The sequence below is a fragment of the Haliaeetus leucocephalus genome, unplaced genomic scaffold, assembly GCF_000737465.1.
Source record: "Haliaeetus leucocephalus isolate CR32 unplaced genomic scaffold, Haliaeetus_leucocephalus-4.0 Scaffold148, whole genome shotgun sequence".
NCBI lineage: Eukaryota > Metazoa > Chordata > Aves > Accipitriformes > Accipitridae > Haliaeetus > Haliaeetus leucocephalus.
Window position 1 is genome coordinate 199,538 of NW_010972584.1, and position 14,579 is coordinate 214,116.

The following is a 14,579-nucleotide window of genomic DNA, read 5'->3' on the forward strand; positions in this document are numbered from 1 at the left end:
GCTCGAGCTGGAGGCGCTGCTGGGCGAGCTGCTCCCGCTGCAGCGCCAGCTGCGCGTGCCGCTCCTCCTGCTGCTGCTGCAGCACCTGCTGCTTGATGCACTGCAGCTCCTGCAGCTCCCGCTGCACCAGCAGCTGCTCCTTCTCCCGGTGCCGCTGCAGCTCCGCGCGCTCCCGCTCCAGCTCCTCCTGCAGCCGCAGCTGCCGCAGCTTCTCCAACTCCACGCGCTCCCGCTCCAGCTGCAGCACGTGCTCCTGCTGCTTGCGCTGCCGTTCCTCCTCCCGCTCCCGCTCCTCCCGCTGAGCCCCGTCCAGCGGTGGCTTGGCCGCTGCGGCCGCCTGCCCGCTGTCCTTGCCGGCCACCGGGGCCGCTGGCCCCTCGGCACGGGGAGCAGCCCCTGCCGGCTCCGCTCTCTGCAAGCCAGCCGTGGGGGCGGCGGGGGCTTTGGGAGCTGGACCGGCACCTGCCGCCGGTGGTGCCGTGCTGACGGGCTTGCCCAGGTAGACGGGCGTCTCCATCAGCGAGGCGGCCGGGGCCGGCCGGCTGGGGGCCGGGTAGCGGTAGAGGCCCTGTGCCGCCAGCGGGACACGTGGCGTGACGACTGGCAGCCTGGCCAGGCTGGCCAGTGGGACCGCCGCCACGCCGCCCGGGCCATAGGGTCTGTACAGCCCGCGAAACATGGGCCGCAGCACCGAGGCGGGCTGGGTGGTGATGGGCAGCGTGGAGGCGATGGGCGTGTTGATGGTGGAGTAGATCATGCCGTCAGCGGCCCGCACGGTGGCGGTGGAAGGGAACATCTGCCGGACGGCGCCCAGGCGGACGCCGGGGATGTTGTACTGCGCCAGGCTGCCGAAGCCCTGCCGCCCCTCGGGGAAGGTGGGGTTGTACATCCCGCCGGGTTTGGGGGGCGCGGGACCCTGCTGCTGAGCTGCTAGCCCCCCCGTGCCCCCCGGCCCGGCACCGGGACCATAGGGCAGCAGGTCGGGGCCGTTGGCGTGCCGGCCCCCGTACTGGTCCATGGAGTTGAGGGCGGCGCACATGCGGCTGATCTCGCGGGCCGTGGTGGCACTGTAGTGGGCCAGGCTGGACTCCTGGAAGCTGGCCAGGTCCCCCCGGGGCGAGAAGCGGTAGTCGGAGTAGATGTTGGAGGCTGAGCTGTACCTCCGCATGGGGAGTGGGTGGCCCAGCAGCTCTGCTGGCTGGCGGAGGTCGGAGAAGGAGCCGTACTGTAGCCCCTGGCCCAGGTAACCCCCCTCGGCGAAGCCCACGCTGTAGGAGTGCTTCATGGTGCTGAGGTCCACGGCGGCATCGCCTGCCGGGGAGGGGAAGGGCTGATCCCCCTTTGTGGGGTAGTAGTTCATCCCAATTTCAGAGAGGTTTGTGTCCGACATGGAGGAGTAGAGGCGGCCAAAGGTGCCGGCGGGGTAAAACTTCTGCTCCTCGTAGAGCACAGGCGCCGGGGCAGGCTGCTCTCGGTAGGGGAAGGTCTCCGGCAGCTCCGGCTCTCTGCTGCCGTAGAGGGGCCCGCTGGCTTTTCGGCTGGGTGCCACTACCTCCCCGGCTTTCTTCTCTGGCATCTTGGAGGTGGGGTTGAAAGCGCCAGTGCAGCTGCTGCCAAAGGGGAACTTGTAGACCACGTCACAGCAGGCCACCTGGCTCTCTGGCTTCACGCCCGTGAGGTCCAGCACATTGGCCGCCGGCTCCTCCTTCAGCACTTTGGTCACCGGGCTGGCTGCTGCCTCCTCCATCTGCACCATCATCACCTGGGACTTCTTGCTGCCCAGGGCAAGGAGAGGGCTCTGGCTTTTCAGCTCCACTGGCACTGCCCGGTACAGCTCTGAGCCTGGCTCCGGTGGGAAGGGCTGCGGGAGGCCACCGACGCTCTGTGCCCCACCGGTCTGCGTGATGAGCACGTCCTTCTTCACCATCTGGCCCGGCACGCCGTACCTTGCAAATTTAGTCTGGGAGGCAGCGGCGGGCTCGGGCTTGCCGCCGGCTGCCCCGCTGGCTCTGACAGCGGCCGTCTGGACACCCTGCTCCACCTGCTTCACCTGCGCCAAGCACACCGGGCTCCCAGTCCCCTGCCCAAAGTCCACCCTGCTCTGGAAAGGGTCTCCATAGACCACGGGCTGCTTGGGCTGCGAGAGGAGCATGGGGGAGGCGATGGCCAGGCCGGCGGTGCTGGCTGCCGCGATGATGGCATGGGGCTGCTCCTGGGCGTTGAGGTTGATGATCAAGGGCTGGATGGCTGTGGACTGCCGGCTTGGGATGTGGTCCAAGGTCAGGCAGTACTTCCTGGCCTCGGTGGCCAAGGAGGTGAGGTCCATGCCTTGGTCTGTTATGATGATGGGTGCGGACTTCAGCGCAGTCCGTAAGTCCACGGCGTTAGTGCTCGGTGCCTTGGGCCCTGGCTCGACCCGGGACGTGCCGGGGATGGAGGAGATGCGGCAGAGGGATATGTTTTCCGCAGGGAGCGCTCCCCAACTGTACAGCCCCGTGATGCCGTCGGCGGCTGAAGTCACGGCGGGTGCCTTCTGGGCGTGCTCCTTCACCGGCTGTGCCCTGACATAGGCACCCAGCGGCTGCTCTGGCTCCGGCGCCTGGCTGTAGCCGTGTGCTGGCAGCTGCCGGCTCGGCCTGGTGGGGGACGAGGTGGGGGATGTCAAGGAGCCGGAGCTGGCTGGCTTGGTTTGGCTGGCCGCGTCAGCCGCCAGCGTGATCAGCATAAAGGGGGCATCCTGAGAGGAGGGCTGCCGGGCCAGGCGCGGCGAGCCCGCCCGGTGCGGCGTCTGCGTCCCCTGTGCCACCATGGGGGAAGAGGCGGCAGGGCCGGCAGCGGTGGCAGTGGGACTCTCGTAGGGGAGGAAGGGGCTCTGCGTCTGCGTGGAAAACTCTGCTGTGGCCTTTGCGGTGTGGGTGGGACTCTGTGTGGGGGAGGTGGGCGAGAGCGGAGGGCTGGAGCTCTTGAAGAAGGGGTACGTCTTGGGTGGCGGGGGCTTGCCGTCGCTCGCAGCCGGGAGCTTCTCCCTGGCCGTCTGCACGCTGATCTCCACCGCCGCCTTGCTTCTGCCAGTGTCCTCTGTCTGCGAGCCGTAGCTGACGGTGCTTTTCACCGGACTGTAGCTTCTGCCGGCTACGGATGGGGCCTCTGGAGCCGGGGAGCTGTAGCTCCGCGGCGCGCTCCCGGGGCCGCCCGCAGCTGTGGTCACCATGCTGGCACTTTTGCTGTAGGCGTAAGGAGTGGTGGCGGCCTTGGACACCGGGCTGGGCGCTGCCGGGGTGCTCTGGAGCTTGGCTAGGTCTTGCCCCTCTTTCGCAAAATGCTGGGTGACCCGGACGTCGGGAATGGCCTTGCCCGTGCTGCTGTCAGAGGCAGCAAAGGAGACAGGAGCGGAGAGCTGCGTGGGGCTGGTGCCAGGGGTGAGCGGACCGCCGTTCTGCTTCATCAGGTCGGCGTAGGCGCTCTCAGCATTGAGGAAGCGCTTCTCCTGGTATACCTCCTCCTGCCCCTTTGCCTTCTCTCCCTGCTCGAGGGCCAGGTCGAAGGAGGAGGACTGGTGCATCCTGGAGATGCTCTGTGAGGTCTGCAGTATCTCCTCGTACACTGCTCCTGCCTTCGGCAGGGTGCCTGGGTAGCCGGGCTGGGAGGGGTGCGCAGGGCCGCCGTCATACCGGTACTCCTCAGCATACTGGTACTCAAAGCCGTTCTGACCCTCGGTGCTGCGGTAGCTGACCTGCTGGTAGGTGCCGCTGTAGGAAACGGCCGGCTGGGCCTGCTGGACCTGCTGGACCTGCTGCTTCTGCATCATCTCCGCCTTCCTCATCATCTCCTCGTAGGCTTCCTCAGCACTCTTGAGGGGCTTGCTGGCGGGCTGGCTGGGGCCACTCTCCCCCTTCTCCGTCGGGGAGTACAGGGACATGAAGGTGGGCAGGTTGTACTCACTGCCTGACTTGTACAGCTTGGAGGTCACGGTGTCAAAGCTCTCAGCCTCCGAGTCAATGGAGGGCGAGTACTCAGAGCAGGAGGAGCGGTGCAGCTCCTCCATCTCCGCTGCCTGCCGCAGCTCCTCCGTGGGGGAGGCGTCCTCGATGGGAGAGAGGTTGCTAGGGGGGGTTTTGGAGCGTTCCCTCCTCCGCTGGGCCCTCAGCTCCTCCTTGTCACGCTTGGTCTTGCGTGCCGTGCTCCGGATGCGCTGCTGCTCCACCTCCCGCATCTTCTCCTGCTCCCGCAGCAGCTCCTCTTCCTCCCGCAGCTCCTCCTCCTCGGATGAGTCCTCGATGGTGGGCAGCAAGGGGCCGTGTGAGCGGTGGCGAGCCTTCCTCTGCTGCTTCACCTCCTCCAGCCGCTGCCGGCGGCTGGGGCTGCTGTCGCTGTCCTCCTCCAGGGATGAGATGGATGTGGGTGAGGTGCCTGAGGTGTAGCTGGGCGTTGTGGCCGGCAGGGTGGAGGAGTACTCGCCCCGGGAGCGCTCCTCGGGGGAGCCCGTCAGGCTCTCCATCTCCAGCTCGGGCTCCCGGTCCAGGCTGGTGTCCGCCTCCTGGCCCATCTCCATCTCCCGGCCGTAGCCGGTTGTGCTGTTCAGCTCGATGGTCTTGAAGCGCCGCAGCCCGCCCTGGGCCGTGCTCAAGTCGTCACCCTCCCCAGCCTCCAGGTCCTTCCTCTCCTCCTTGTACAGGCTGCCAGGACCATGCTGCAGGCGCCGCTTGGCTGACGCTGGCTCTTTGCCCTTCTCCACCTCGGCCTTCTGCCCGGCTTTGGGGACGCCGTACTTGGGGCGCCTGTAGCCTTCCTCGTCCTCCTCTTCCTCCTCCTCCAGGTTGTCCTCCTCCGCGCTCATCTCCAGGATCTGCCTCCGCATGAACTCCTCGTCGCTCACCTCCGCCTCTCGGCCCTTGGGCCGGGGGGGCACTGGGGAGAAGCCCCCCTCGCTGCTATCCTCCACATAGTCGTGCCGCAGCTTGCTGCCAAACTCATCCGAGGACTCCGCGCTCTCCCGCCGCTCCCGCTGGTTCTCCCACTCCAGTGAGTCCTCATCCTCCTCCAGGATGTCCTCCAGCTCCTCGTCCGAGTCGAAGGCTTCGGGGGTGATGGAGAGGTACCGTGGCCGCTGCCGCTGCCGCTGCTCCTCCCGCGGCTCTGGGCAGCCTTTGCCGCGCTCGGCGGGCTCCGGCGGGGCGCTCCGGCCTTCCAGGAGGGGCCGCATGCTGCTCTCCAGCTTGGTGAGCTCTGAGGGGCTGGGGGGGCTCTGCCCGGCCAGCCCAGTGCCGCTCAGCTTCTCCTCCTCCTGCTGCACCAGGCCGGTGATCTCGCTCTGTGAGCTGGAGATGCCGTCGGAGGAGTAGCCGGTGTCGCTCAGGCTCTGGGGGCTGCGGGACAGGTCCGGGGGGTAAGGCTTGCTCCCATCCTGCGGGTGAGCGAGAGCACAGCGTCAGACCTGGGCGGCTCCACAGCTGCTTCCCCCCAGATCCTCCCCCGGGGAGCACGCAGAAGATTTGGGCAGCGTTGAGAGCCAGCCCAGCAGGAAGACTGGGGGCTGCCCTGTGTGTCCCCCCCTCAATGGCTCGTCAGCAATTTGTCTGCGCGCTAATGAAAGCAGGTGATGGAGTGTGCTGCAAGCAGGGGATGGCACAGCAAATGCCCCTGGGGGCAAAGGCATCACGGGACTCATAAATATGTTTAAAAAATTGGGCCCCATCAGTGTTATCTCCCCGATAACTAACACGAGAAGGCTGTCTAATGGCAATATCGATTTTTCTACTACCCACTACTTAGAGAGCCAGTGGTGGCTGAGCCCCAGCCATAAGCCTCAGGGTACCAATGGCCACACGCGCGTTCCTGGGGAAGGGATGCAAGGGCAGAGCTGCCTGCCGCTCTCCCCAGGCAGGCAGCTGCCTGCACGGGGAGAAGCCCAAGCACTGGTAATGGGGTGTGGGTCTGGGGAGGGGGCAGCCCTAGTGCCCCTGGTGCGGTGGCACTGACGGGACAGGAGCTTTGCCGGCGGCAGCCATGGGGGATGGCCGCCTTTTAATGAACTTTAATTTCCCTGACTGACAGTCATGCAAAGCAGCCTTTAGAAGCAGGGCGGCCCTCAGGATCCTCGTTAGATGCCAGCAGAAATAAACAGGCCTTTTAACTGACATTACCATTAGGCAGCATGGGGGCAAGCCTCTGAGCCGCAGGGAAAGCGCCGTCACTCCTGGCCCCAGTGCTACCGGCAGGGCCCATCACCCCCACGGAGGCACCATTGACCTTACTTGATTTCGGAAGCCAGAAGACTGGGATGCGAGGTGCCTCTTCCCCGGGGCAGCCATCCCCTCCCAGCTGGTGGGGGACCTCCTGCCACGTCCCCTCCCCGTGGGGAGCTGTGCTGGCTGCTGCTGGGATGGTTGCTCACGGGGGAAAACCATCCCAAAGCAGCCAAATGTTTCCCCAGATTGTATTGAATTTTAAAAAAGGTGGGATGAGGAACTTGAAAAATGCCTGCTGCTGCAACATGAAATGTGAAATGAGTTTTCCATTCAACAACAAAGTCAACTGCCCTTATATTGTTTTAAAACAAATCCAAAGGCCAAAGCCAACCTTAACTATTGTGTTATGCCCAAATTGATGTAATCGTAACAAAGAGAAGGCAAATACCAGCGTGCTGCTACAGAGCCTGCAAAGTTCCTAAGTGGTTTGGAAGTGCCGAGACAGCAGTGTTTTGAGCTCATGGTTTCCCAAAAGGCCATTTCCCAAGGCAAATGGCCTCAAGGACACCGTTTCTGCTCTGACTTGGAATAAACCCCTCTGTTTCTGAGCACAGCCGCCAGTGAAGGCATGGCTCAGTGCCACGCCAGCCCTGGGCTGGATATGGTCCCCAGGGATGCTCGGAGCTGGACGCACCCTGAGAGCTCACCTCCTGCTCCTTCGCCCGCGGTGCCTCGGAGGGTGCCCGGCTCTCCTTGCTCTCCACCTCTGGTTTGGGGGTCACGCTCTTCCCCTTCGGCGCGGCGCTCTCAGGAGCTCTGGAAGGCTCTGGGGCAGCTTTGGGCAGCAGCTTTTCCTCTGTCGGCACCGGGGGCTTCTTCTCTGCTGGGGCAGGGCTCGGGGTCCTGCTCTGCTCGGCAGCCTGGAGGCTCTTCGCGGGTGAGGGCTGCCGCTCGGGGGGTGCCGCCGGCTCGGCGGGCACTGGTGCAGGCGGTCTCTGCTGCTGGCCGGTGGCTGGCGGCTGGTGCCGTGGGGAGCCGCTGGGCGGTTGCTTTGGGGCAGGCAGCGGCATCGGGGCAGGGTCGCCGAGGCTGCCTTCAAGCAGCCGCTGAGTTTGGCAGTTCAAGCACAGCCATTCGTTCTTCTGCAAAAGAGAGAAAAGTTCTGTTCAAACTCTGGGAGCTTCGTCCCAGCAGGGACATCACCGCAAAGTTCAGCTGATGGGACACATGGCGATGGTGCAAAGGACTTAGCCCACCCAAACCAAATAACTGGCTTCGGAGAGGCCAGGCAGTGAGCAGGCAAGCACTGAAACACCAGTGCAGGCTACGGAGGGGCTCACGTGGCGTTGAGCCGTACCATACAAACCACCTAGAAGAAGAGACCTACCATCCACCTTAAACCTACCCCTACCCTTATCCAGACCTTGGGGGTTCAGCCAGAAGGACCATGGCTACAACACAGGGATTTCAAACTCTTTCCCACAACACCTCAGCATCACTGGCTCTTTTCGTCTCCAGTCTTGCTGGTATTTCGGTTTTAAATGAAATTAAACAGTGAAGGCAGATTGCTCTTGTAGCCTAACACTTCTCAGGCTCCATACAGTTTCTTTCTCACACTGATTTGTTTTGCTCGATACAATAAAGGTTTAATAGCATAATCATAATACTTAAGGATCTTTTTTTCTAGGTTATCAGAAAATACTGGGTACACAAGTACGCAAAAATTTCCCAAAGATATTACCCAAAGTACATGCTGTGCGGGAAAAGAACAAGACAATCTCATCTAGTGAAATTCTCAGCAAGAGCCGTCATTTTATGGCCTGGAAAAAGCAGCTTGCAAACGGGGCTGTGAGTGGCAGAGAGCCCGCGGGGCTACGGCAGGGGCTCTGCATTAAGAGACCAGAAGCACTTTCCCCCCCTGGGTCGTCCAAGGGCTATTTTTACTCACCCAGGAATGTCCAGGGATAGGGGCCTGACATTTCCTTCCCTTTTGATGTTTCATTATCTTAAATCTTTTTGGTTTTGCTGCTAACAGCCTGATATGCTCCAGGTCCTTTTGCCAGACTCCTCTTTTGCTGATCCATTGCTCCCAAAGCTCAGGGTGGCCAACCTCGGGGGGCGGCTGGCCCCAGAGGACCTGTCACGCTGTCAGAGGAGTAGTCTTGGTCTTCAGCTGGACCAGCCTGGGACTGGGGCTGCAGGTCAGCTGCATCTCCTGGGGCCACAGAGGCCATGGTCTCCATGTAGAAGATGAGGTTCATCAAAATGGCCTCAAGGAAATGACCTGAGGTTGTGCCAGGGGAGGTTTAGATTGGATATTAAGAAAAATTTCTTCACTGAAGGGTAGTCAAGCATTGGAACAGGCTGCCCAGGGAAGTGGTTGAGTCACCATCCCTGGAGGTATTTAAAAGACATATAGATGGGGTGCTTAGGGACACGGGTTAGCGGTGGACTTGGCAGTGTTAGGTTAACAGTTGGATTTGATGATCTTAAGGGTCTTTTCCAGCCTAAATAATTCTACGATTCTGTTCTACGACTCTGCAAGCCGTACCTACGGGACAGCAGCAGCATAATGGGCTTGGCACCTGCAACCCACACCCAGGAGTCCCCCCGTTTTGATGAGATGCTGGAGATGCTTTACAGCTGGTGGTGGCCGGGAGTAGTGGGCTTCCCCACAGACACTTCTTTGCTCACACAGCAATCTGGACCAGGAGCAGCCATCCAGCCCACGCTCTCCGGGGAGCAGAGGGGCAGGAGGGCTGCTTCTGTGGGGAAAGGGCGGGCGTGCAATGTCCTCCCTCCCATCCCCACCACCCTGCAGCAGCCCCTGCTCTTCACACAAACATCTTAAGAATATATTAGGGCTTCGGAGGGCCATAAAAAAAATCCCTTTCAGCATGGTAATATTTAATTACTGCTTAATCAAAAAGAAAGTCTAATTAAGGGGCAAGTGCAGCCTATTGTATCTTAATGATTGCATTTGTCTTCTTTTATTTCAGAACTCGCTCTTGTCCCTGTGCCTCTGAATCAGATCTCCTCACCCTGCTCCGCTGTGTAATTATTTCAGACTGCAGAAGGAAATGTGATTGTGTGACACAAATTGAATCCCTGCCTCATGGAAATACGCGGCCTTTCATTTTTCTTTCAGGAATCCCATTTTTCTTCACCAAAGCTCCCTCCTTGATGCTAGCAGCAAGGGGGAGGCATGATGCAGAGCTCAGCTCCTGCTTGTCCCTCTCTGCCACACTATCGTGCCGGTTCCCTGCTTGGTCCTGCGGGAACCAGAGAAGATCAGCCTACCTTGAACTACCCAGCCTGCCCCATCCAGGCCCATAACACACTCCCTGGATGAGGCATTGCTCATGCTCCTGATGTCCCACCCTGCCAGACCATGGTGGCTGGGAAGCTCTAGACGAGGAGATGGGCACAGTTGCTTTTGCCCTTCCAGGGCAAAATTCAAGCCAAGGATGACCATGGAAGGCCAACGCTGGCCACCAAGTGCCAACCGCAGACACAAGTGCCAACCAGGTCCCATCCAAGGAGGTGGCTCTTGTGCCCGTGGAGAGGCAGGAGTCACACATGCTCTGGCCGGTGTCCTGCTGGGACAACCACCATGGCAGGACACCCTCCAAAACATGTAGCCTCCCATACGGATACACTCCTTTTGTTCAGGTTTGCCTGGGTACAGATGTACGTGCTTTCCAAGAGGAGAGGTTCAGGGTGGACATTAGGAAAAGCCCCTTTGCTGAGGGAGTGGTGCAGCCTGGGCCAGTCACCGTGGGCTCTCCACCCTTGGAGGGGGTTCAAGACCTTGCTAGACAAAGTCCCTTGTGTTTGTGACTGCCATGCTCTGCGTGGGAGGCTGGACTGGAGACCCCACACTCCCCCACCAGCACCTCCCTGAGTCCATGCAGGTAAGGGACAGCACCACGGTGCACGGCAGCACATCAGCGGAGAGGACCTGCTGGTGTCATCTCATCAGGATGAGGCTTAGGGGTCCTCCAAGACCAGGCGAGCACAGCACTGATCTGCGCCATGGGGATCTGATGGCTCCGCAGATTGGTCTGAGCATCCTCCCTCAGGTTCCTCCCAGCTGTGGCTCCGCAGCCATTCCTCCTGGCAGCTGCCCCAGTTTGAGCAGCTCGCCCCGCCATCCTGCTCTCACAGATGTGACAGCTTGACTCTTCATGGGACCGCACCGGAAAGTCAATAAGGGAACAATCTCAAGTAAAAATAGCCCTGCCAAAAAGATTGTGGAACTCCACTCTGAAATGCCCCTTGCCTTTCACAGCAGGCAGAAAGGTACAGGTACAGAGGGAAGGCAGAAATCAGGGAAGGTCACAGGTGGAGCTGGCCCTTAGCCTTCGCCAGCCGTGAGAGGTGCTGGCCAAGACCCGGGAGACGCCCAGGATGACAGACTGGCATATACTGAGTTTGCATTTTCTTTTCCAGGCTTTTCTTTTGGCAATTCTGGGGTCTCCCATGCTGGGGAGACCCTGCTGACAGTCCAGCACCCCGTGCTTTAGTCTGAACCCCTGTGGAAAATCACTATGTGGTTATAGCCTCGGATGGCAGAAAAGCAGCAAAGGGATGACTGAATTTTCCTGAGCTGTAGAAAAGCCCCTGGTGCCGTCAGCAGCCAGTGCTGCGCGGAGCTGTGTGTACACCGTGCCGCAGCAGCCAGCGCAGCATTTGCCATCACATCCTGGCACTTGCTGCAGTGAATACCTCCAGCAGCATGAGCTGCAAGCTGCCTGGCTCCTACACGCACATGTGGGGGGCAAGAAATCCTACCCATAGCAGCTGCATGGAGACAGGAGGCAAGCAAAGCCGCCCGCGCCCGGTGGGAACATCTCTGGCAAACCTCTCCGAGCTCTTGGTCCCCATCTTTAAGAGACCTCTGCAGCCCCACTAACACCTGGCACTGACACCCGTCATGCTGCTGGATGCTAAAAAACCAGGGGCTCAGTGAAGATGCTGTGCCTGAGGCATCTCACAGCCCCGTCCCAGTGCCCCGCGCTCTGCCGGTGACGAATGACCCGTCCCTCTCCCGCGGTCCTGCGGCCTTGTCAGTTCAGTGTTTGGTTGGTTATCCTGCAGCACCTCTGCTCCCTCTCAGAGGGACTGGCTCTGGAGCAGCTCCCCCGTACGTAGAACTTGGCCACGGGCATTTCCCAGCTAACACGGCCAACGGGATTAAGCTACCCCTGGAAAAATGCAAACACTCGACGACCGGCTGATTTGCTAACAGCTTGTAAATCCCCATCGAGATTAACCAGATCCCATGAAGATAATAATAATTAGGCTGTATTTAGTGCTTTACATGTCCAAGCTGTTGGATGCCCAGGAAGTCAGGGTGCCCCTCGCTGGGGCGGTAAGCGGGTAAGGAGCTTACGGCAAAGGCACAGCAGTGCCTGTCTGAGTCTCCATGCTTAAAGATGCTGGAAACCATGGCCCTGATGAGGACAAGGATGGGGGCTTGCTCGACACCGAGGTTTGCTGCCCGAGGGTGCACTGTGGTGATGGGCATGGGGGGGTTTAACCACGCAGAGCGCAGGCAATGGGGAGCCGGGGCCGGTGAAGACCGCGATGTGCAGGGAAGACTGGCAGCGCACAGGCGATGCCGCCGGGATGCAGAGAGGGCTCCAGGCGGAGAAAAGCATCAATAATTAAAAAGAGGGATGAAACCAAAGCTCGCCTGAGATGCCATCTTAAATGAAGAGGCGCTGGCACGGCAGGGCGCACTGGAAACCGGCCAGCTGGGCAGGCATTGGGGCGAAGGTGCTGGGGGGCTGCCCAGCCCAGCCAGGTTATCAGCTTACACCCTGGGAGGGTCACCGTCCTGACCCCTCGTCCTCCCAGCTTTCGTTGCCCCCAAACCACTGGGATTTGCAGAGGAGTTTTCTAGGAGGTTTCTAGAGTGAGAAAGGGAGCTCCTGTGGTCATTAGGGGCAGGACAGAGCCCCGGGTGCAAGGCAGCCCCAGCCAGCGACCGAAGCGGGTGGCTTCGTTCAAGGCATCGCATCCGAGCGGTGACAATGATCCCGGTTATTATCTGCACTTCACGCGAGCAGCATTGGGAAATGCAGGACGCAGCCGCAATTCCCGCAGGTTCCACTGAAGGGGCGGCGATTGCCGTGCCGATGGCTGCCCGCGCTCCCTCCCGGGGGGGCGAGGGAGGATTTGCGGCAGCCCTGCTCGCACGGGAGCCCCCCGGGGCTGCTGCTGCAATACTCCAGGGCGATACGCAGGGAGGGGACGCGGGGCTGGCGTGCATCGGGGGGCTGCGTGCATGGGGGCTGCGCCCAGCTCCCCGCCCCGAGCTCTGGCATCCACTGGCAGGTGGCCACAGCCGCGCTCGCCAACCTCTGCCAGGTTTTACCCTGCAATTGTTTTAATTTACTAATGGGCAACAACAAAACTGTAATTAACTAAAATAGCAGTCTTCCCATGTAATTTTGGTCAACGTTACCGCTTGGCAAGTTAATTAAATGCTGAATCCCCCAGCGCCGCTGGGGTTTTTTTTAACGATGGAGCCAGCGCGCTTCAGCATCACGGTTGCGCACAAATCCCCTGTTCAGCAACTCAAAGGTCTGAGAACCTCGGTGGAAGCTGGCAGTCCCAGAGGCTTCCCAGCTTCCCCAGTTAGCTCCTGGCTGCCAGTCCCACCGTCCCCATCACCCCCAAGACCCTCGCTGCAACCTCTCCGGCTTCTGGGAGATGCACGGCCGTGGTCTTCATCCCAGCGCAAACCGCTCCCCACAATATCATCCCTAGGACTCTGCCCGGTTATTTATGTTCTAGGGTATTATTTTACACAAACAAAACAATATCTATTAAAATACCAGGACAAAAATCTGTACAAAATAAGATAAGTAGCATGAGGTATAAGTATCTCACAAGCCAGATCTCATCTCCCAGCATTAAATGCGGTGAATCTCACAAGAATATTTCATTTATTTGCTGACAAGTACTGTGCAGGGCTCATCACTGTGACAGATGGGTGCCTGGAAAATATGGAAAACACTTCTGGTATCTGAATCAAGATCCAAATTAACAACAAGAACCTCACAAAATCACTTCTCAAGCACTCCTCTCAGCCCTGCTTGCAGAAAACCTCCCGTTTAGGAGGGCTCCTGACACCCAGACACCTTCTACGCACCGTTCCACAGCAGAAATGGGGGCATCTCACTATATGATCCCATCTCCCATCCTTCTGCTAAGAACACCACAGCTCTGTATTGTAGATGGGTTTTAGCAGTTTTAAAGGAAAGGGACTGAGTCATGCTTGATCATTGGAAGTCAGGGCTGTTTCAGACCCATCGTGGGCAGTGCCTGGGGTCTGGCTGGCAGGTTTTCCATCCTCTAAGAGCTCCTGCGCCCTCCCTCCCCTCGGCGAAGATGTTCTCTCTGCCAACAGCCTCCCCGGGTGAACGCCGGTGCTCATTCACTTCAGATGCCACTGCCCGAGCACTGGCTAATGCTTGTTCCCCTGTGGTTTCAGCCCATTCTCAGAGCTGAACTCTCCTGAGCCCCTCCAAATCACCTCCCCATGGCACCACACACCTCTGCCAAACCCCTTCGACTGAGCCGCTGTGGTTTTAGGAGGTGAGGGGGAGTGTGCCAACCCGTGCCAACCGACGCTTCTCCAAGATGCTCGCCTATGGAGGGGAGGACGCACATTACGGTCCCGACCACAGCACATTCACAAAGGGTGTTTTTAACTTCGTGTGCCGTCAGCAAATAACCACGGGCCTGGTTTTACCTCCGCCCCAGCCCTTATCTCTCCTAGGAGGCTGAGGCAGTGATGGGATTTGAAACGAGGGCGAGGAAACGCGCAGTGATGGCGGAAGCACCAGAGATCGGGAGGCGAGATGGAGCAAACGCAGGAGACGTGTGTCGGAACTGCGCCTGTGGTGGGAAGAGGCCAGAGAGGATTCGGGTGGCCCCAGCACCAGGAGGGGACTGAGACCAAGGGGGACCGGAGGCAGCGGGCAGGCAGGGGCAGCCCCGGAGAGCCGGGGGGACAGGCAGGGCTGGCTGTGCACACGCACGTGTTCACACACCGCCACGGGACAGCTGCCTCCAGGACAGGGCAGAAAGCGCAGGGTATGCTATTGCCCTGATCATGCCCTTCTTCCCCATAAAAACACCCTCAAAATCCCATACGAGCTAGATGTGGAGCTGCCTGCGCTTGTGCTTGCTAGCTGCATTTATGCCAGCATACGCGTGCTGCTTCTGAAGTTTACGCATGCATATATATATATATATATAAAAATCTGTAAATAAAAAAGGAGCGCTAAATGCAACTCTCAAATGCCGTTCAGCAGAGCAGGTCGTGTTTCTGGAGCCCAGCTGGCCACACGCTGATGTCTACCCGGCTGGGGGAGC

General features: G+C 60.0%; 1 protein-coding gene across 1 annotated transcript in view; it reads right to left on the reverse strand.

Annotated features, from left to right (window-relative positions):
• BSN (bassoon presynaptic cytomatrix protein) overlaps positions 1-14,579 on the reverse strand; it is a 71,471-nt gene that overhangs the window by 7,115 nt on the left and 49,777 nt on the right. Inside the window, exons 3-4 of the mRNA XM_010561620.1 lie at positions 6,896-7,330; positions 3-5,404 (exon numbers count right to left, since the gene is read on the reverse strand). Of these exons, the coding sequence (XP_010559922.1) occupies positions 3-5,404; positions 6,896-7,330 (5,837 nt within the window). The remainder of the gene's footprint in view (positions 1-2; positions 5,405-6,895; positions 7,331-14,579) is intronic.